Consider the following 21,680-nt stretch of genomic DNA (forward strand, 5'->3'; position numbering starts at 1 on the left):
CACATTGATGTAGTGGTGTTCTGACATGTTAGTACAGTTTGTTGAGCCAGTCCCCAAGTATTTGATGTTAGGATTATCTCCAGTTTCACTATTGCAGAGAGTGTTACAAACATCTTTGTATAAATTATTATTTTTTTCTGTTGGCTTCTTCTGATGTATATTACCAAAAGGAGGAGGATGATCAGATCAAACTGACTTTAAAAACAAAGAGCATAGAACATCAAACTCTACTCACTAAAAGAAAAAAAATAATCAATTTTGGATTATAACAGTTAAGAGAAAGGCAAAAGAAGAAGAAGGAAAAAAATTCATTTATTCAACAAATATTTGAGCACCTACTGTGTGCTAGGCACTGTTCTAGGAATTTGGGATCCTTTAGTGAATAAGAAACAACAAAAAAAAATTCATCCCCTAGTAGGGCCTTTGTTCTAGTGGGAGAAGATAGGCAATCAGCATAATAATAGATGAGCTAATTATATAATAAGCTGGAAGGTGATAAGTGCCATGAAGAAGGAAAAATAGAGCAGGTTGAGGGGAATCAGGAGTGATGGAGAGACAATGGAGGGATGTGGGTTGTGATTTTAAACAGGAGTTATTGCGTAGGTGACATTTGAGCAGAGACTTAAAGGAGGTGAGGGAGTTAGCCATATGATATTTGATGGAACAGAGTAACAATCAGAGGAAGAGCTCCGGCTAAAAATGTTGCTGGAAAAGCTGCAAGGAGGCCAGTGTGGTATAGGTACAGAGAAAGTGAGGGCAAGAGCGAAGAGGGCTGAGAAAGGCCAGGCAGGGGCCACATCAGGTAGGGTTTTGTAGGCTCTTATAAAGACTGTGACTTTTACTCTAGATCCCAAAGGAGTCTGTGGAAAGGGTACACTGGACCCGCTTTCTTTGCTGGCAGATGCTAGACCTGTCCTTGGCCCGTGGTTCCAAGTCTCTGAGATGGGACCAGGGAATTGTTGTTATTTCTGACAAATTCTTTAGGGTGATTCTGATTTGTAGGTTTGACACCACTCTTTCAGTTCAAAGATTCCATTATTCTAAATTAAAAATAATTTAATAAAAGGAAGTAAAAATTTCATAGCATCCCCAAACGTTGGTGATTTAGAGAGTTTGGAAGTTATCTAGAAAATTGGGGCCCTGGGGTTAAGTGACTTGCCCGAGATTATACAGTTATAAGAGGCAGCAGTGGGTTTCAGATTTGCTCTCCTCACTCTGAGTTCAATGAACCTTCCACTTTACCAGGCTACATAATACACTCTCTCATTTCATTTATCAGGTGGTTAGATTTCCAATAAGCTCCACCATTAAGAATGTAGTTTGAATCCAGAAGCTCTGTAAGGTTGATTGGTTGATGAAATGTTTGGTTATCTAAAGATCAACCAGAAAGCTGCTATTGTTTTAACCTTTTTGGTTAAGAATCGTTCAAAATGTATTAATCATATTTTCTGCTTCTTTAGAGGAGTTCTGGAAGAGTCGTGCCATTTTAGAGTGGGAAAAGACCTTAATTGTTCATAATCTTGCAGTGCCTCTGGGTCATAATTCTGAAATAGGGTCTGATTTGACATTAGTATAAAACTTGCAGGCCATTCAGCTGACCCTGGACATATCTGAGGTTTACTTTTTGAAGAAATTTCTGATTTCATTTGCTTTCTTTTGATTCATTTCTTGGACATTGACTGTAATGGAATTTTTTTCACTTAATTTAATTTTTTTATAATGTTGGTTTCTCTGGCCCTATTATGTAACTTGAACCTAAATTTTTTATCTGCAGTGTCTGAGCTTGTAGACTTTGCTGTAGTCCTGGAATGCACTGAAATTGTGGCATGGGAATCAGTCCAGAAATCACGTCTACAAATAAGAACTCAGGCCTCAGAGATATGCAAGGGGAAGATTTCAGGTCAACCATTTCTTCTCCACTTGCACACTTCCACATGTTTCAGTGACCAGAACTGTGCCAACAACAGGGCAGGTCACACAGTCCCACTGAGAACACTAGGTGGAGATTCTAGGGACACATTATTTTTTCCCCTTTTACTAAGCCAGAATTGGCAGTAGGAGCTGTGTCTGAGGAAGATGTTGGAACTCTTGCTGTTCTGGGACTGGGAGGGAAAATGTATACCTAGTGCAGTCCATTCTTCTGCTCAGAAGAGTTGAGCAGTACCTTCAGGGAAAGGTACTGGTCCCAGTACGCAGCGTTTCAGTTAATATGCTACAGCAGCTCTGTACCGTTTGATAGCTACCTTGACGTTATCTATTCTCTTAGGGCTTAGTCTCCTCCTCCTCCTCCTCCTCCTCCTCCTCCTCCTTCTTCTTCTTTTCTTCTCTTCTTCTTCTTCTTCTTCTTCTTCTTCTTCTTCTTCTTCTTCTTCTTCTCCTCCTCCTCCTCCTCCTCCTCCTTCTTCTTTTCTTCTTCTTCTTCTTCTTCTTCTTCTTCTTCTTCTTCTTCTTCTTCTTCTTCTTCTTCTCCTCCTCCTCCTCCTCCTCCTCCTCCTCCTTCTCCTCCTTCTCCTCCTTCTTTTTTTAAATGTAGAAAGTTCAATCTAAGTTGGTTTCTGGGTGACTTGTCCCTTTGTGATTCAGCCTCCAATATTCTCTACCAGAGAATTGGTAGATTGCTTGTAATTTCTGTTTTATCTTCTTGTCTTCAAAAGCCTCAGCCAGTGACTGGCCCTTTTCTCTTCTCAGGGTGGTTTCATCATACTAATCACATTCCTAAAGGAAACTGAAGTAGACACTGTGGTAAAAGAATGAACATGGCTCTAAGTTTCAAAAAGAGCTGTCATTGGTAGCTTCTTGAAGGGTGACTGAAATGGGTATATATTTAAGAGAATCATAGATAAGGAATGATTAACTCCTGGGATGATTAATAGGGGATTGGTAGAGAGAGTAGCAGTTCTGCAATTTAACTCTGAGGGTGTTTGTTCAGATTCTGGACAGTCCCTTGGAAGCAGAGCAGATGGCAGTCATGAGACCTGGGCCTTTTTCAAATGATTATCTCTATATTGGTCTTGACCACTTAATAGGCATGGATAAGGCCATGGATGCAGGGAGTCTGGAGGGAACTATGGAGGAAGCCAGGATGCTGGGAGAGAAATCCTTAGCACTCCAGCTGGGGGAGAGCTGGCCGCTGAAAGCCCTCAGATCAGCTCTTGGCCTCCTAAGGGGATGGGCTCAGCTGAAGACAGCCACTGTGCCCCAGGTTGCTGTGGTGGCCTACAAGTCAACTTGTGGGAACATGAAGGCCCATCCTACCATCTCACCTCAGGACAACTTTGAATTATGGGTTCCAAGTGCAGAAATCCCCCCCTGCAGGGACAGTTGAGGGTTTCCTTAAGACCATATCCTAGCTTGGTGTGTCCCTCTGCTCAACCTCACTCCCCATCTCCCCTCCTTCCCTTACAGTTGTAGATTCCAAGGCTTCCTAATAAACTTTTTTGCTTGCTAAACACCCCTGCAGAATCTGCTTCTTGGGGAACCCAACCTGCACAGAAATTTTATGAGCAATTTGTCTGTCTGTTAGAAATACAGCATAGACTTTTTCTGCAATAACGGGAGACGGACTTTTTTACGTCATCAAAAACAAACAAAAAAAACCCAAAACACAGCGAAGTGGAAAGTTGGAGTACTAACTGAGCAGCAGAGAAACAAAGGTAGAATTGGGTTGGACCAGTACTCTTTCCTCTGTATTTGCGTTTGTGATGCGGGGTGACATGTTGCCTCTCCGTAGAGGTTAGCAGCTGTCATTTGAAGTCTCCAGCCACTCTAAAAGTTGATGCTATGGAGAAAGGAAGCCAAGAAGCAAAGAAATGATTGCAAATTGGATACTTACTCCTTTGTCCTTAGCGTTATGGCTCTGTGTTCTTGCCCTGGCCCTTGTTTGTAAACAACGCTAGACTGAGTCCTTTTAAACCACCCCGTTTCTCCCCCGGCCACTGTGGGGGCAGGCAGGGATCCCTCCAGGAGCCAACCAACGCATGGCATCCCTGATCCACATTCCATGGTATGGAGAGGCTGCCCTGCCCGTGTTTCCACCAGCCTCTCCAGGAATACCTTCTGAAGGTGTTCTTCATTTTCTTTGAGTGAAGCTTGCCCCACGTGTGCCTCCCCAGGGGAGGGAGGGAAGGCGGTTTGGGTGGCGGACGGTGCTTGACAGCGGGGACTGGCCGGGGGTAGAGGCCCGGGGAAGACGGGTGACGTCCGAGCAGGGGCGAGGGCTGCGCAGGAGGGAGCCCAGGACCTCCCGGGCGGCTTCCTCCCGTTCCTGGCGCGGGCCTGGGGGCGTTTGTGCCTAAAGGCCTTCCGCGGGGCCTCCCGTCCCTGGGCGCGGGCCTGGGCTTCCGGGGCTCAGCGCACGGTCGGGTCCGCACCCGGGCCCGCGCTCGCCCCCGAGCTCGCGGGGAGGCGCCCAGGCGGGCGGGCGGGCGGGCTCGGGCTGCGGGCAGGGGCGTCCGGGGTCCCGCTCGGGAGCGTGGGAAAGTGCGCTCGCCGGGGCCCGAGGCACCTCGCAGGCTCCAGGCCGCACAGCCCGCAGGGCCGGCCCGGGGCGCGCGGGCGGGGCGGGGGCCCCTGGGGAGCCCGGGGCGCGCCCCGAAAGTGGGGGCAGAGAGGCGGGGGGCGCGGGGCGGGCTGCGGGGCGGGCGCCGGGCGCGGCGGGGCGGGCGGCGGCGCGGGCCGAGCGGGGAGGAGGGGAAGGCGGGGGCGCGGGGAGCGCGTCTGGGGGCCGCGGCGCGGAGGGTGGCGGCCGCCGGTGCGCGCGGGGCGCCGTGTGTGCGCGCTCGCCGCTCGGGGAGAGGATGGCCCGGGAGGGAAAGTTGGGGTGACGCGCGCAGCCCCCGGAGGCGCCTCCCGAGCGGGCGGCTGCGGGCGCGGGGAGCCCGGCCGCGGGATGGGCTGCGCCCCCAGCATCCACGTCTCGCAGAGCGGCGTGATCTACTGCCGGGACGCGGACGAGGCCGGCTCGCCCCGCCGCACCTCCCGCGTGGCGCGCGGCCCGGCGGCCCCCCTGCACGGCCTCCTCGTGCAGACCGACGCCGCCGACGCCGCTCCCCCGGGCCGCGCGCCGGGCGCCCCCCGCACCGCCCGCGTCCGCAGGGCCCGCGCCGAGCCGGGAGGAGGCGGCGGCGGCGGAGGCGGCGGAGGCGGCGGAGGCGCGGCCCCCGCGGCCCCCGCCGCGACCACCTGCCGGGGCCGGCGGCGCCACTGCTGCAGCAGCGCGGAGGCCGAGACGCAGACCAGCTGCGCCAGCGTCCAGGTGAGCGGGGCGGCGCGGCGGGGCCACGGGAGGCGGCGGCGAGGGCCGCGGAGCCGAGCCCCGGAGGCCCCTGGAGGCCCGGGAGCCGTCCGGGGGGCGGGGGGACCTGGCGCGGCCGACGGCTGCAGCCCGAGCGGCGGGCGGGCCCCGGGCGGGTGCGCGCCCCGCGGGGAGCTGGGGGCGGGGGGTGCAGGCGGGCTCTGCCGTCCGTCCCGGCCACGACCCGACCCGGGGCCTGCTGCGAGCTGCGGGGGCGGGGGGGGGGGGATCAGCTGGGCTCGGGGAGGGGACCCACCGCTGTCTGAAGACGGAGATTCACAACGTGCCCCCATCCCCCAGGACACTGGAATTCTGAGGAAGTGGGGGGAAAAGTGTTTAAGTGATGAAAGCAGTCACTAGCAAGTTCTTAACGATGGAAGAAAAACGCGTGTTTCCGTAGTGCCCTCCTGCACCCAGAACACTGTCACATTCAAGAGAATCTTCACGGGGTGAATCCGGCTGCTGGCCCCCTTGATGTTATAGTAGACAGAGGGACAATGGCGCATACCGTTGTGCAGAGGGAGAAATACATCTTCATGACTCTTTTTTTAAAAAAAAGATTTTATTTATTCCTGACACACACACACACACACACACACAGAGAGAGAGAGAGAGAGAGAGAGAGAGAGAGAGAGGCAGAGACCCAGGACGAGGGAGAAGCAGGCTCCCCGCGGGGGTCACCATGTGGGACTGGATCCCCTGACCCAGGATCACACCCTGAGGCCAAGGCAGGCGCCCAATGGCTGAGTCACCCAGGCGTCCCCATCTTTACGACTCTTAATGTTATTTAGAATCATCGATTTTACATGGTCCACAGATTACCAGGAACCATTAGTGCTGGTATTTGGCAACAAAGATGATGTATTTAGTGTTTGAGACTTGTTCAACAGTTGGCCACTGTGAATAGGCCCCTAGCCAACCCTGGATATAGTCAGCCTTCAGTGGAGAGGTGAAGAGAAGGATGGTATGTGTTGGCTTCAGTCTGGAAGACCCAAGAGCTTCTTATAGTGAACTAATTATAATGGGATCTGACCTTGTAACATGAAGGTTAACAGAGTTTATTTGTAGTTGTAGTGTTTCTCTGGTAATAGTCATCTAATATGATAATATAATTATCATGATAATAAAAAATAACATTTACTGAGCATCTACTATGTACCATATATAAGCTTTCTTTTCCAGCCTTTGAATCTTAAGCATGTGATGATAGACTGTCCAAAGACTGGACACCTGGATTCATGATAGTACAACTTACCAGCTGAACATTTGTTATAGGGGCATGTGCCAAACACTGTATTTTTCTTTTGTCAAGCTTCCCCCCTCCCCCACTGGTTCACAGAAAGAAAAAGAAAGGAAAGAGAAAAAGAAAGAAAAAAGGGAAGAAGGAAAGAAAGAGAAAGAAAGGAGAGAAGGAGAAAGGCATTAGGAAAAATTTCAGGGGATTAAAATGATATATTTGGTGAAATAATTAAATAGGGATATTATTTTTAAAAATAGCATTTTGCCTTTTTGTTGAAAAGGCAGTTTAAAGATATTGAAGTAGCTCAGAATGCTGAGAACTTGTGAACTCTGATAATTTTTTTTTTTGGTTGTGCAAGAAAAAGTGTATATTTCTGCCTTTTAGAGTAGCAAGGATCCCAATTTAATACCTGGCAACTCTAGATATTCCATGTTTCTCTATTGAAAGAAAGAATAATGAATGAATTCATTCTCTGTGTTTTAATACATCCCTCAAGAGGCTGCTTAGCAAATGGAGGAAAAACTGGAGGGAAAATGAGTCCCAATTATTAGCAGCTAGTATAAACTTGTAGAAATATCATTGCTCCTTGGCTGAAGTGTCAAAGGCTTGACCTGAATAGGAATTTAACTCAGACTGCTTTATCAACAGGACTTCCAAATAAGAGCTTAAATCGTTCTAACCTTTTACTAAGAATGTTGGGAATGAAATTGCTGGGTCAGTGATTCAACATTAATTTGCACATGTAGGTCTCAGAAACTATATATTTGAAATTATATTTGAGTCCAGAATTATTATCTATATAAATCATGCAGAATTATCATCACAGAATTGCTTTAAAATAGTATCCTTTGAGGGCTTGTGACTATTTTTCAGTCTTCATATGTTCCATACTCTTTTGTGGACGAGGTAATTTTATAAAAACCTTGCTTGCATTTCTTTTGAGAATAAGAATTCTTCTGCTTTAGCAGTTTGAGATAGTTGCTAGTCATGCTCGCCTCCCCCCACCCCCTTTTCCAAAATGCTCAGGTGAAAAAATAAAGTCCTTGCCATTTGGTCCTGTTTACAGTGGTGTTGGGTCATGATAGTTTGTTTTTTTAATTTCCTCTTTGTACATCAATTATAAACCATATTCCCATTATCTACTTGGTCTCTGGTATTCCCCAGAGTGCAGAAATGTGTGCTTGATCCCTGTCTGTCCTTTTTCTAGCAATCATTCATCTCATTAAGCTTTCAGAATGATGAAGCATTATGATGTCAAAGATGATGTCAATAGGAACCTTCCTGAATACCTAATTTATATGAGAAATTACAAACATTAATAATTCATATGCAGTACAACGATATCATATGGGTTTCCATTTCTGGTAAGAAGTTAGATTTGTCTCCCAATTGCTGTAAAAATGCAACTTCCTTGTAATTTGTCTCCTTGTTTTCCTTTTTAAAAATATGCTCCAACAGGAGACTCCTGCAGAATACTCACTCTTCATACTGAGCCAGTTTTATTATGATTCTTGTTCAGACATCCTCAAGGGGGATGGTCTCTCTGGGAAGATGGGGGGTTTCTTACAAGTCTTCTTTTCTCATACCAGCTGCTGCAGCAGGGAGGCAGCCCGACCAGGCAGCCAGTTGTAGAGAAGAGTGTTGACAGTACAGCCAACGTGCAGCCATCTCTGGGTGGGTTAACCGTTTTCCGGACCAGGCACAGGACGTTGTTAGTTTTCAAATGACTCTGGGTGGATGGGCACATCGCCAGCTCCCTCCTTTCCTCCGTTCATTGTGCCCGTTTATTCACTCAGCCAGTGTTTGTGCCAGACTGTGGTCGATGCTAGGGAGTCAGTGAATATCCACGAAGTTTGGTAAGCAAAGCCTAATGAGGATGGTGAATCTTCTGTAAGAAGGTGTGCCCGAGTCAGCGATGAATGACTTCTATGTTATCTGGACCATGGCTTCCTGAATCAGTGAGGATAATACCCACTGGACTGTATATAAAAGGAAGATAAATATTTTTCTGGCTTTGTGGTCAATATGATGATTAATAATAATAATTAATAATTTTTATAGTAATTTCCTTGGGGGGGGTAGAACTATTGGGGGAAAAAGCCATTCGTGTTTGTTCTCTGAGTCAGTATTCTCTAGTGTACATCAGAATCACCTGAAAGTCTTAAAATGTGGATTGCTTGGCCCCACTCCTAGAATTTCTGGTTTAGTAGGTCTTGAGTGGGGCCTGAGGATTTGGATTTTTAACTAGCTTCTAGGATATGCTGGTGTGGCTCTTAAAAGAATTGAATTGACTGTTGGCCAAATGAATTAGGTTGGGGCTACCTCTAGCAGAGTGGATAGTATCACATGCAGTTGGGCGGACTAGTCATAGCCCTGCCTTCATCATAGTTTACTTCTCTGTGGGCAGCCTGCCATCTCCATTCATGAAGTCAAACTCTGAGCCACCATGGCTGGCCAGAAAATCTCAAAGTGAGGAGAGTATGGGCCAGGTAGCCAGTCCACTCTGGATCTTTGAGGTTTGACTTCCCTTCAGGATCCACTGGGTTTGCAAGTCCTGGTTCCTTGCTTTTGCCATCGCAGCCACTCATATGCCTCTGCCCTGCTGGGGCTGTGTCCTGCATGGTGGGAAATTGCGAGGCAAGGAGGAGCTTAAAACGGGTTGATGTGACACGATATTGGCTCATATTCAGTTCTTAGCTTTTGGAGTCTTGCTGATCCTTTTCACCATATTTTTCATTTTATAATGGGGCATAAAGTTTAGTAAGCCCGAGTGAGTCTTGCGAGTTGCTTTAGTAAAACTCAAATTTATTTTCTGCCATAGCTCATTTCATCACATTCCCTCTCCCTTCTTCCAACATATTAAGTATAGTCAGTGAGCAAATTTTTCTAACTTCTGCTGCTTTCCTCGGTAGTGAAACTAATTTTTAAGAAATATCAGATAATTTTCCCTTTTGATTTTGTTAATTAAGTCCTCAAGTCAGAAAGTATAACGTAGTGTAGATGCTGACTTTCAGAGGTGATACTTCTCTACAGAAACCCCACTGTGACCACCAGGCAGGACTTGGGCTAGAGCAGGATGGGACATGTTGGTGAGAACAGCACAGATCCTATGGTAAGTACCAGGTCGGTGAGGGGTTAAGGCCAAGAATCAGAATAGGAAGGAGGCGGTGAGTCCTATGGAACCAGACAGGAAGACAGAGTCCAGAGTCTGGAGGAGCAGGTGACAGTTCAGGGTCAGGTGGGCACTGGAAGTCAGGGGCTCAGCAACGGTGACCGCTGTCAAGTTAGGTCGAGACTTCTGACTGGGGGACAGACGGTGTTTACTTTCTTTTCTGTTTGAGCTTCTCTGCTGAGTGTATAGAACTCAGTGCCCACAGGAGATGCCAGCGACCAGTCAGAGGGCTGTAATTAAACCCTGCACCTAAGTGAGGCAAGACTAACTCCTTATCCTCGCCACCTGGTCAGATGGTATCTGGGCAGGAAATAGATCACATATGTACAAGGACTTAACTGAAGTTAATCTAACGAAGAGATTGTTTTAGACGTGTTGGCCAGATGAAAGGAAAGCAAGAAATAAAAAGGAAGCTCCCTGAGACTAGAAGAGGGTACTGTGACCACCTCGAAGAGATAACAGTAGGGAATGGTTATGGGAGCCGGAGAACCCAAACCTACTGGTCAGGGAAGCCCCCAGAATCTGTGGTCTTCAGGAGAACTGCAGCGACTGGGGGCCTGGGTCTGGCATAGAGAGCTAAAGGAGTAAGTACTTCCATGCTATTGTTTTCTTCTCCATTGATCTACAGCCAGTACCATTTTTGCCCAAACATATCTGGAAAACAGAGGGCAAAAGAGCCCACTGATTGAGGTTTTCCAGAGCAGGACAGTGTCCTGACCATACCCCAGAAGGCTCTCTGTAATAAGTATTAAAAGATGTTGAATATCATTGGAGGTACCCTGGGAAGCTCAAATTGAGATGGGGAATTTTGATGATTTTCTGAAATAATGGCATTTTTAAATGGCCACTTAATGTATTGTTTATGTTTCCCATTTAATGACGAATAACATTAAAATATGTCCAGTTACCTTGTTTGGAGACCTTTAGGTTCTGCTGAAAACAAATCCTCCTCTTCAGTTCGCTGTCCACCCTGATTTTGCTCAGGTACTTTCTTAGTCAGCTTGGGCTGCTATAACAAAATACCATCAGCAGGGTGCCTTAAACAATGGACATTTATTTCACACCGTTCTGGAGGCTGAAGTCCAGATGCAGGTGCTGGCAGATTCCGTGCCTTGTGAGAGCCTTCTTCCTGGATTGTAGATGGCCACCTTCTTGTTTCCTCCTCAAAAGGCAGAGAGCAGGCAAACTCTGGCATTTCTTCCTCTATGGGACACTAATCCCATCATGAGAACCCCACCCTCATGACCTCATTTAAATCTGATTACCTCCCAAAAGTCCCACCTTCACATAACCGTCAGGATTAGGGCTGCAATGGGATTTTGGAGGACACAAACATTTGGTCTGTGAGATGTGTTTCTACTCTTTCTAAGTTCAATGTTCCTTAAGTTGGAACCCAGCTTAGCCATTTTATTATTACATTTTTGCTCGGTTTGTGCTTTCCTACTCTCTGCACCTTTTCTCCAAGCCTGGGAACGTTGATAAGCAAGTTTTACTATGTGTTTATAAGCTGATATGTTCAATAAAGAATATGTGTATTTCACACAAACTTAAAAATGTTTAAATGTGCTCAGGAGTTCATTTTTAGAAATAGGTGTTACCTTTAACAGTGGAAGTCTGGGTAGTTATTATGTTTTGAGATAGAAAATACCACTTAAAATATTTTTGATTTGTTTTTATTTAAGTTTGATTTGCCAACATACAGTATAACACCCAGTGCTCACCCATCAAGTGCCCTCTTCAGTGCCCGTCTTTTTAACAGGTTACAGTAGAGATTAGTTTAGATTTGGTTCTTGATAATTTTGTCTCCATTTTCCCTTTTCTTGCTGGTGGATAAAGCCAGCTTTTGTGTAGGATTATGACGCCTTACTCTTTACCATTATCTTCTTTCATCTCTTCCTTTCTGACTCCTTAGGGACAGTTTACAGAAAAGTAGTTGAGAAGCTTGTGATTGCTATAATAAAAATCAAAAGATTCTTTTACTTTTGGATAATCCATCAATGAGGGAATATTTCATGGTTCCCTCTTATTTCCAAGATGATTCAAATTTTCATGTTTGGTTGATACATTTTGCAACAAAGTGTGTAGAATGGATGTAATAATATCAAGATTTATTCAAGTCCTTGCTATTTGCTACCACTTCATAATCTACATAAAAACACTATGAGCTACAAATTGTCATTACCATTTTACAAATGAGGAAGAGGAGTCTCCAAGAGGTGGGATAAATTGCTCAAGGTGAGGGTTGAAATTTGGATAGGAGGTTGTCTGAATCCAACTCCAAATCCAACTACTAAGCTTTACTGCCTCTCACATAGGTCTCTCGAAGGCCAAGCATGACTGCTGCTGGAACTGTGGAGTTATTTAGAGCAGAGTGGTGATAAACTGGTGATAGAGGGGAGGGTAGTGGGGAGGAGGGCTCATGGGTGAGGTTTCTCCTCCTCTACACGCATTGTCATCCCTTCTCTTAGCTTGGATTGATGTGTTGTTTTGAGATGATTGGAGAATGTAGAAAGCATACAATGGAGGAGCTTTGGCAGACAGTTGTCATTGTTTTTAACTGAACTTAGTCCTTGGCAATTCGTTAAGTATCGTACAAATATTAGCTCTTAATAAGCTTGCAGTTGCTATGATGTCTGGTTTTGTAATGAAAATGAGATTTTGTTTATTTAGATTTTTAAAATTTTTGAGCACATATTTGTCTTTTATTGGAAAATGTATTCCACTTACAAGTAGATTGATTTGGCCAATGTAGGTGACTAACTGGATTTAAATATAGATGTGATATCTTGAAGCTTTGGAAACTGCTGCCACAGACACCGGTTTGGTCGCATAGGATCTTGCCAGTTGAAGGTGGAAGCTGGAGTTTGGCTTCCATGAGTGTTGCACCTGTACAAAGCTTCTGCCTCTAAAGATCAGGGCTTTGGTGTTATCTTGATGGTTGTGTGTGAAATTCTTTGGCGTAAATCTATAACCAAAAGAATTAGTCTACAACTGGGCTTAAAGCCATTTTGCACAAGCTCTGTTGGTTTTTATATTGCTGCATTTCAGTGCTGTCGGATGTAGTATACTGTTGGAAAAAACGATATGTTGTGAATGTAAGGCCCCTTTTTCTCTCACAGCGGAAGGTGTAAGGATTAGCTACAGGGATGGAGTTGCTTGTGTGAGTCACAAAACTGAGAGAAGACCCTGAGTGTTGGAAATTTCTACAGGAAGACACATGAAAAAAAAAAAAAGAAGACACATGAAAGATTTTTTAGCAACCTATCATGCAGGGTGACATGGATAAAAAGAAAAGTGCTGTTTTCTGACGTCAGATCCACAAATAACATTAAAGCTCTAGACCTGGAAGGTGATGAGTTCAGAGTGGTTGAGGCTTTTGTCCTCTCCAGGGTTCCTGCTGAGTCAAGTAAGAGCAATGGCCAGCTGGAGAGGAAAGACCTCGTTGGTGGAGGCCAGTAATGACCCAATGGCCCCACCTGCCAGTGGTCTGGGGGCCATTCAAGACTCATCTCAGTTTCAGCATATGAAACTGATTGACAATCTTGGCCTAGAAGCTGGTTGTGAGGAAAGCAAAAGCGGCTCTATCAGTTGATGCTTCAGAAGCCTCAGTAGGGTTTTGATCTGAGCCATAGTTGGAACTAAAAGTTTTTCTTTTCCCCACATTTAATACAGACTTGGGCTACAATATCTCCTTTCCAGTGTTCCCTTGAGAGGGTGATTCCCAAAACAGTCATGGCCAGATAAAGGTAGAGCAGAGCAAAGGATCAGCTGTGTCTGTGGCGGGCAAGCACTGGTTAATATGGCCTTCCGGGAGTCCTCCAACACACGTGTGCGCTCTGGGAAGTGGTGCTGGGGCGAGGCTCAGGCTCATGGCTTTGCATGAAGCTTCCTGCCCTCTTCCTCTCAAGGCTGAGTCTGCAAAGCCAGTTCTGGGACCCTTTTCATATTGGATCTCCCCCCACCCCACAAGCCCTTCTGTCCCTGTGCTCGACTTCCCTGTCTGCTGAGTCACCAGCATTAGCCTGGGTGAACTCTCCAAAGTCCAGCACCTCTCTCCAGTGATCTGGCCCCCTAGGACCCTGAGGTTACGGAGACTTGAGGACACCTGAAGAAGCCTTCATCCCTTTGGGAGGAGCCGGTAAGGGGGAGGGGGTATGGTCCATTCTCCTGACTCACCTCAGGGTATTGGCAGGCTGGTGGGTTGCAGACACATTCTCTTCTCGCCTTTGGGGAGCTTTTCAGGAAGGGGGAGAGAGATGGGGCAAAAGGCCAGGACCTCTTCTATGTGTCAAAAGTAAGAACTTTGAATAATAATAAAAAAGGACAACGCTTGCTTTTATATGCAGATTATGTGACAAAAATACTTTGTAAGCCATCTAGTTGGTATTGGGAAAGGATTTTCACATAGAAGCAGCGTTATACATGGGATTTAGGTTTCTAGGTTAACCCAAAAAAGTATTCAGACCGTTATGTAGCTGGAATATATTTACAATGTTGTGAAAGAAACGTAAAATTGAATTAGAACTAGAGTTTCTTTTGTACACGTGTCCTTTGGGAGAAGCAGGTTTAATTAGAGGGTGATGAAGCAGTTGAGGGAGAACCTGTGATGTTCACCTCATTCACCTCGGGGAGTGGTTCTCGCGAGTGGTTCTCGTGCCTGGGGGTTGGTGTTCAGAGGAGGTGAGGGAGGGAGCTGGGGGCAGCGACCAGGACCTCCGCAGAGCTATACTGTGACACTGTCCTCTTTTCATTGTGCTAATTCACTTCCAGAGGCACTAAAGGGGTATAGCTTGTTTCTTTAAGGTGCTTATTTTCTATTTTATCTACAAATATATGTGTATATATCTTTTAAGTCTTAAGAATTCTTAAAACAAACAAACAAACTCAAAACCATTATACACCAGAAAACTGAATGACTACTCTTTTAAAGGTCAGGCTGCAATGACAAAACAAACAACAACAACAAAATGCCATAGACTGGATGGTTATGGACAATAGAAGCTTACTTCTCACGGTCCTGGAGGCTGTGAAGTCCAAGGTCAAGGTGCCAGCGGATTCGGTGTCTGGTGAGCAGCTGCTTCCTGGTTCATCAGCGGGCATTTTCTTACTATGTCCTCGCCCGGCAGGGTGGGGAGGGGACGCCCTGGGATCCCTTTTGTAAAGGCACTAACCCGGTTCCTGAGGGCTCCACCCTCAAGATTTGTAAACTACCTCCTAATACCATCATGCTGGGTTGGGATTTTGGCTTATAAATCTGGCAGAGTGTAAACTTTAAGTCTATAGCAACTACTTAATATCAATTGATTTTTCTCATTGCTTTAGTAGTTTTTACAGTTGGTGGGTGTCCAAAAAAAATTCACTCATTACGATTGATAGATGTATCTCTGACGTCTCTCTTAATCTATAGGTTCCCCATCCCTCTATCTGTATACTTGCACTTCATTTATTGAGGATGCTGGGTTGTCTGTCCTGTGGATTTTCCCCCATCTGCATTTGATTCTTTGCATTCCTAGAGTGCATCTAATGTGTTTTTGTGCCTTCTGTGTTTGCTAGAAACTTGCAATTAGATTTACAGGTTTGATCAAATTATGCTCAATTTTGGGGGGTGGAGGTGGGTCAAGAGTACTTTTTCAGTGATGCTATGTTTTCACAGCAGGAAACACACGGTTGTATATTTTTGTTGTTGTTGTGATGCTGACCGGTAGTAATGATCATTGCTTACATTCATTTGTCATTAGGGAGTGTAAACTGGTGATCTTCTGGTTGTATCATTTCTTCTGATTAGCTGCAGTATCTCTAAGAAGGAAAACTCACCAACTACTTGGCTTCCCTGGGATACAGATTATGTAGGGAAGGCAGGTTGAATCTGTCAGTCTTTCCTCTTGTTTCCAGTTTTCAAAATAATGAGTTGATTTTCTTTTCTAGCATTCTCCTAAGGTGACAAGGATTTTTGTTTTGTTTTGTTTTACTTGTTTCTTTGCTTGCTTAGAATCATTTTGAATCACTATGGATCACACATTTATTTGATGTGTGTTAACTCATTGCCATGATTATACTTTAGGTGTTCAAATTGCCAGTTTTTGACCAGAGGGAGCAAATTCAAATTAGGAAGGCACTTTCCTTAAAGAAATAGTTTCAGCTATGTTGATTGAGTTATGTCCTTACTCTGAAAGTGTTCTTTGTAGATGAGGGCTTGCTGAGCACCTGTAGGTGAAGGTGCACCTTAGTGCCTGCATTGCTGGTGCTAGTCTCCTACTAAGCCTCTAATACCCTGCAGCTTTTGAGAGGATCCAGTGTATAAGGCCTCACTGCAGCTCCTTTCATGTAATTTTTGTGGCTGCAAAAAAGACAACCTGGTATTATGGAAAGATATTCACTGGCCCAGGCTTGAGTTCTAGCTCTGCCCTATACAGGCTCTGTGACCTTGAAGAAGCTGTGTAACTTCTCCTAAGATGGGAATAATGCCTTGTCAAAAAGATCCATGCAAGTATCACAGATGTACAGTCCCCGTAAACCTTCTCAGTTCCTGTCAACATGTGTACGTGTATGTGTAACTAGGTCTTTGAAGTCTGGAATGTATTTTACACTTACAGGACATCCCAGTATGGACTAGCACATTTCAAGTGCTTAATGGTTGCATAGTAGCTACTGCTTGGAGGAACAGAGAATTATAATGGAGGAAGAGAGGAAGAAAGTAAAACTTCACATAAGAGTTCTGAACTGAGCAATTTGATGAACGAAATTGATGAATGATTTGATGTTGTAACTTGACAGGGAGTATAGCACAGAAGTTGGTTATTTGTCTCTTGGTTCTCAGCTCCATATTTTCCATATTCTCCTTTGGAATATGTGGGGCTAGAAATCTACAAACTGCATCTTCCAGATTCTCTTGCCAACTGGTCTCCTCTTAGATTGTGCAAGTAGGAGGTACTGGTAGGAAATTGGGAGTCAAGGAATGGAAGATATATTAGCAGTGGCTCCTGTGAAGGAGCAGTGGTAGGACTTTAACAGTGATGGTGCCAGCATCTCTGATGAGGAGGAGGCAAGGCTTGTGGGTACCAGGCCAGGGTTTCTGACCTCTGGAGGTTATCCTTTCATATTGTTTCTCCAGCTCACTGCCATCTTCTTTTGGCTCTTTCATGCCTTCCAACACCTAGTAAATAGTTCTCTACAATGATTCCTCTCTGCTTAATATATATACAGTAGTTTCCGTTTTTCCCACTGGACACTTGGTATCTGAGGACAGAGAGAACTAGGTTATAATCTCATGTGTGCCACTTACTTTGCTCTGTGACTTAACTTTTCTCGTTTTCAATTTCTTCCCTTGTTTAAGGAGGATAATAAAAGCAACCGCCTCATAGAATTGTTGATATAATTTACGTAACATCTCTGCTGGCTTTGAACATCACTCTCAGTTAAGTGTTGTCTACGGTTGATAACAATATACAAACCAACATTTGAAGGCTTGTCATTTAACAGTTTTGATTATGGTAAAGTTCAAATACATACAAAAATAGAATAATATAATGGAACTGCATGTACATATTACCCAGTTTCAACAGTTATAAAATTAAGCCTTTTCTTTTATCTACACCACCCACTCTCCCCCCTACTCTGGGATTATTTTAAAACAAATCTAAAATACCATATCATTTTAGCTGCAAGTATTTCAGCATGTAACCACAAGAGATTAGGACTGTTTAAAAAATAACCACAGTGCTGTTAGCATACCTAAGAATTAAAATAATTCCTTAATATCATCAGATACCAAGACAATGTTCAAATTTTCCTAATTGTCTCATAAATATCTTTTTAAAAAATGGTTGTTTGAATCATCTTTGGAATAAGATCCACTCATTGGTTGATGTGTTTCCTAAGTATCGTTTAATCTGTAGGTCCTCCTTTCTCTCTTTTTAACCTTACAATTTGTGTGTTAAAAATACTGGGTTATTTGTCCAGCAGACTTTCCCACAGTCTGGATTTTGCTGATTACATTCCTGCAGTTATCATATACCATGTTCTTCTGGTCTTCTGTTCCCTATGTATTGGTACTTCCATCTTGAGATATTTTAGTAGGATTCAGGCTTATTTACCTATTTATTTCGGCAAGACTACCTGATAGTGTTCTATACCTCCATCAGGAGGCACATAATGTCGGGTTCTCTCTGTTTTTGCGATGTTTGATGATTGTTGCCTGGAACTGTTAAATCATTAGGGATTACAAAAATCTACCATTCATATTTTTCCCCTACACTACTTCTGGAATGCTTCTATAAAGAGAAACTCCCTTTTATCAACTATTTGATTATCCTGAAGTACAGTTCATATGAGAAAGATAGGATAAGTATTTGATTATTTTATTCTTTGCCAGTTTTTAAAATAGTGATTTGATTTTTACCATCCTCCAGTTATGTTTTTGGTATTGTTATAAACTGATGAGTTTATAAATAAATATTAGATGTGTCCCAGCCAGGGGCCGTTATTATTCTTACTGATGCTGAATTGTCCTGTCTTTTGTACTGGGAGTAGCCACGTTGGCTCCTAGTTATCTTTGATAACTAGGTTTATTTGCTTGATGGTATGACAAGATGTTCCAGTTTCATTGTGTTCTTTCCCTGATCTGGAATCAGTAATTTCTCTCAGGAACCTCATTCTTTTTATTGAAAGATGGGATTTAGAGACATGATCTAGGCAGTGGAGTGGTCATTGCTAATGCGCTGGTTATTATTTCTTGGCTTCTTAAGTGGACATTGCCAGGAAATAAATATTTTTTAGAGATAAGATGTACCACAAGTTTATACTTCTAATTCCAATTCAAATTTAGGACCACAAGGCTTTACTTCAACCTCATTAGTCTTACATTTCTATTTCCTCTTCCCATGACATAAATACTGATTCTTGACAACACTGGAATAATTTCTCATTTGTTCTGTCCTTAATATACCCACAACAGTCTCAGAATCATCACTGAAAACAGCTTAGTATTTTTTTCCCAGTTATTTTTGACGCTAGAGTATATTCTACTAGGGACGAATCAGGAGAATTAAATTGTGTTTTTAAGTTGTTTGAATCAGTTCCTTTTTATGTAGCAATCCTAACAGTGGAATGGTTAGTGATGAACTCACAGTTATGAACAGTTATGTTCATTTATTTCATTTTACTTTTGATTTATTTTAAATTTTTAAAAAATTTAATTTGGTTATAATAATGTAAATTATTTACATGGTACAAAGTAAAATCTTTACCATATGGTATATTCAGAGACATTTAGATTTAATCCCTGTTACTTATATTCCATGCCCTCCATCCAATAGGTACATATATTTAAATTTTTTTATAGCTTTCATACTATCATTTTAATTACACACAAAGATATGTTTATGTCCTTCATTTGTTAGATAAATGGTAACATGCTAACTCATTTTTCTACATTTTGCTTTTTTCACTTAATATATCCTGGTGATAACTCCATCATAATTAGTAGATATTCCTCATTCCTTTTTTAGCTGCATAATGCTCCATTATAATCTGTACTATAGCTTATTCAATCAGCCCTCTATTGATAGTTTTTGGATTATTTCCATTATTTTTTGCTATTATAAGTGTTGCTGCAGAGAATGGCCCTATCCTGATAGCTTTTTTTTTTTTTCATATTACAAAGTCTAAATTTTTTTTTACTACCAGTAGTGAAATGTTTTTTTCCAGAAAGGCCTTACTTGCTAATCTGGGGCATTAACTTCTAGCCTGTCACATAGAGAACTGTCACCGGGCCCTTTAGTTCTTTAGGAATTGTAAATTAGTAATATAGGTTTTGCTCAAGCTCCAGCTTAGTATCTCCAGCAGAAGCTTGTCTGTGTGTAAAACCTGCTCTTTTCTGCTTTTAAATCAGCAACAGTTTCATTTCCTTGGAGATGAGGGATTTCACAGACAAGCTTCCTAGAGAAGGCTGGTCCCCGCAGTGGTAAACATCTGTGGAATACTGTAATTCTCCCTTTTCGTGGCAGCAAAATGGTTTGCCTTTTCATCTTAGTTGAGAGTTTCGTGTGTTGACACAGTCATCAACCCTGTCAGCATCCAAGGAAAGCTGCAGGGGGCTCAGCATCACTGAGAGAATTTCCTTGAGCCTTCTTCATCAGGATTGAGAACATAAGTAATTCCTTATCTTAATTTTAATCATTAAGACCTAAAATCAAATTGTTTTTTTATTTTTAGAAATTTAATGCATGGATATATATTCTTTTATATGTTTTGGAAAGAGGCAAAGGCACAGGCAGAGGGAGAAGCAGGCTCCATGCAGGGAGCCCAACGTGGGACTCGATCCAGGGTCCCCAGGATCAAACCCCGGGCTTCATGCAGCGCTAAACCGCTGCACCACCGGGGCTGCCCATTCTTTTATATGTTTTAAGAAGATGATTCTAGAGGCGCTTGGGTGGCTTAGTCAGTTGAGCGACAGACTTTGGGTTTTGGCTGCGGTCATGATCTCGGGGTTGCACTGGATGCTATGCTCAGTGGGGAGTCTGCTCCTCTTCTCCCTCTGCCCCTCCCGCCCTCATTCTCTCTTTCTATCTCTAAAATAAATAAATCAATCTTTAAGAAAATAAATGATTCTATTTTTGTGGTGGAATCACACGTCTGATCTGTGGATGCTTTTTCTAAACGTGTTTAATATCATTTATAAATGGGTCTTGTTTTTTTCCCTTATATAGATACATCAACTTTATCAACTAGCAGTGCTCAATGTAGTTTCTTGGCTTACAAGCTGTATATGAGTGAATGAGGCAGTGCCATGAAGTTGGGGTTTGACAGTGGGGAGAAACGGACAAGCAGAGAAAGTGCAAATATGAAAGAATGAGAGAGAAATTGGGGGGGGGGCGGAAATGCAGATTAGAAACAGAGATGGAAAAAAATGTTATAAAAAGTGGATATACACCTGTGCATGTCCAAAAGAGACACTCTTAAAGGTGGAGTACCTTCACTGTGTGTCATTAAAAGAAGGAAGCCAATTGCTTATCTGTCTCAGTTAAGGAGAATCAAGGTTGGGTCACAGTTCCCTGTGTTAGCCATCAGGTGGTGCTGTCAAACTAAAGCAGCTTGTTTGTCAAAGGGAGAGTTTGGGTAGACTGGTTCAGTTCAACAATTTAACAAATATTTATTGAGGGTCTAACTGCATATCAAACACCTGTGTTAAACTTAGGAGTACAAAGGTGAGTAAGATGACTCCTTCCGTATGGAAGTTTCTATTCTAGTTAGGATGGAGAGAGATACAAATAAGTATTTGTCTATTGCTATGCAACATAATACCACAGATTTAGTGGCTTAAGATACCTACATTTATTATTGGTATTTCTGTGGGCCAGGAATCCATGTATAGCCTATCTGGGACCTCTATGTCAGCATGTCTTACAAGGTTGCGGTGTGTTGGCTAGGGCTTGATCTCATCTGCAGACTTGACTGGAGAAGAATCCTCTTCTAAGCTTAGTGACATGGCTGTTGGCAGGATTCAATTCCTTGCTGGCTTTTAGAACGAGGGCCTCAGTGCTTGGCTGGCTGTTGGCCAGTGGCCACCATCAGTTCCTTGCCTCATGGACCTCCTAGACATGGCCTTCATCAAAGCCAGCAAGAGAGTCTGCTAGTAAGTTGGTAGTCACAATCTTTTATAGCCTAGTTGTAGATGTGACATCCAGTCATTTTTGCTGTATTCTATTGATTAGAAACAAGTTACTAGGCTAGTCCATCCTCAGGAGGAAGGGATTGCACAAAGGTGTGAATACTAGAAGGTGGAAATCATTGGGGGCAATGTTAGAATCTGCTTGCTATGCAGGTTTTACTGTAGCTCTGTAGCGTCTGAAAGAGGTAGGGTTCCCCAGGAACATGAAGGAAAAGTATCTGGCTCAGCCTGGTATGGAAGTGGCTTCTCAAGTAATGCATTGTCTAAGTGTAATCTTCTTGAAGAACATATAAAGATTAATTTGGTG

The 21,680-nt window shown here is 43.8% G+C and overlaps 1 protein-coding gene across 4 annotated transcripts in view; it reads left to right on the plus strand.

Moving 5' to 3' along the window:
• The window catches only part of PDE8B (phosphodiesterase 8B), a 262,117-nt gene that overhangs the window by 19,895 nt on the left and 220,542 nt on the right, over positions 1-21,680 (plus strand). For 3 of the 4 annotated variants that reach the window (XM_055342308.1, XM_055342310.1, XM_055342309.1), the window contains exon 1: positions 4,889-5,254. The exons of the other annotated variant lie outside the window; for it this stretch is intronic. In XM_055342308.1, coding sequence (XP_055198283.1) covers positions 4,889-5,254 — 366 coding nt within the window. Of the gene's footprint in view, positions 1-4,888; positions 5,255-21,680 lie in introns of those variants that run through there. 4 annotated transcript variants of the gene reach the window in all.

Source organism: Nyctereutes procyonoides, unplaced genomic scaffold, assembly GCF_905146905.1.
Source record: "Nyctereutes procyonoides isolate TBG_1078 unplaced genomic scaffold, NYPRO_anot_genome, whole genome shotgun sequence".
Taxonomy (NCBI): domain Eukaryota; kingdom Metazoa; phylum Chordata; class Mammalia; order Carnivora; family Canidae; genus Nyctereutes; species Nyctereutes procyonoides.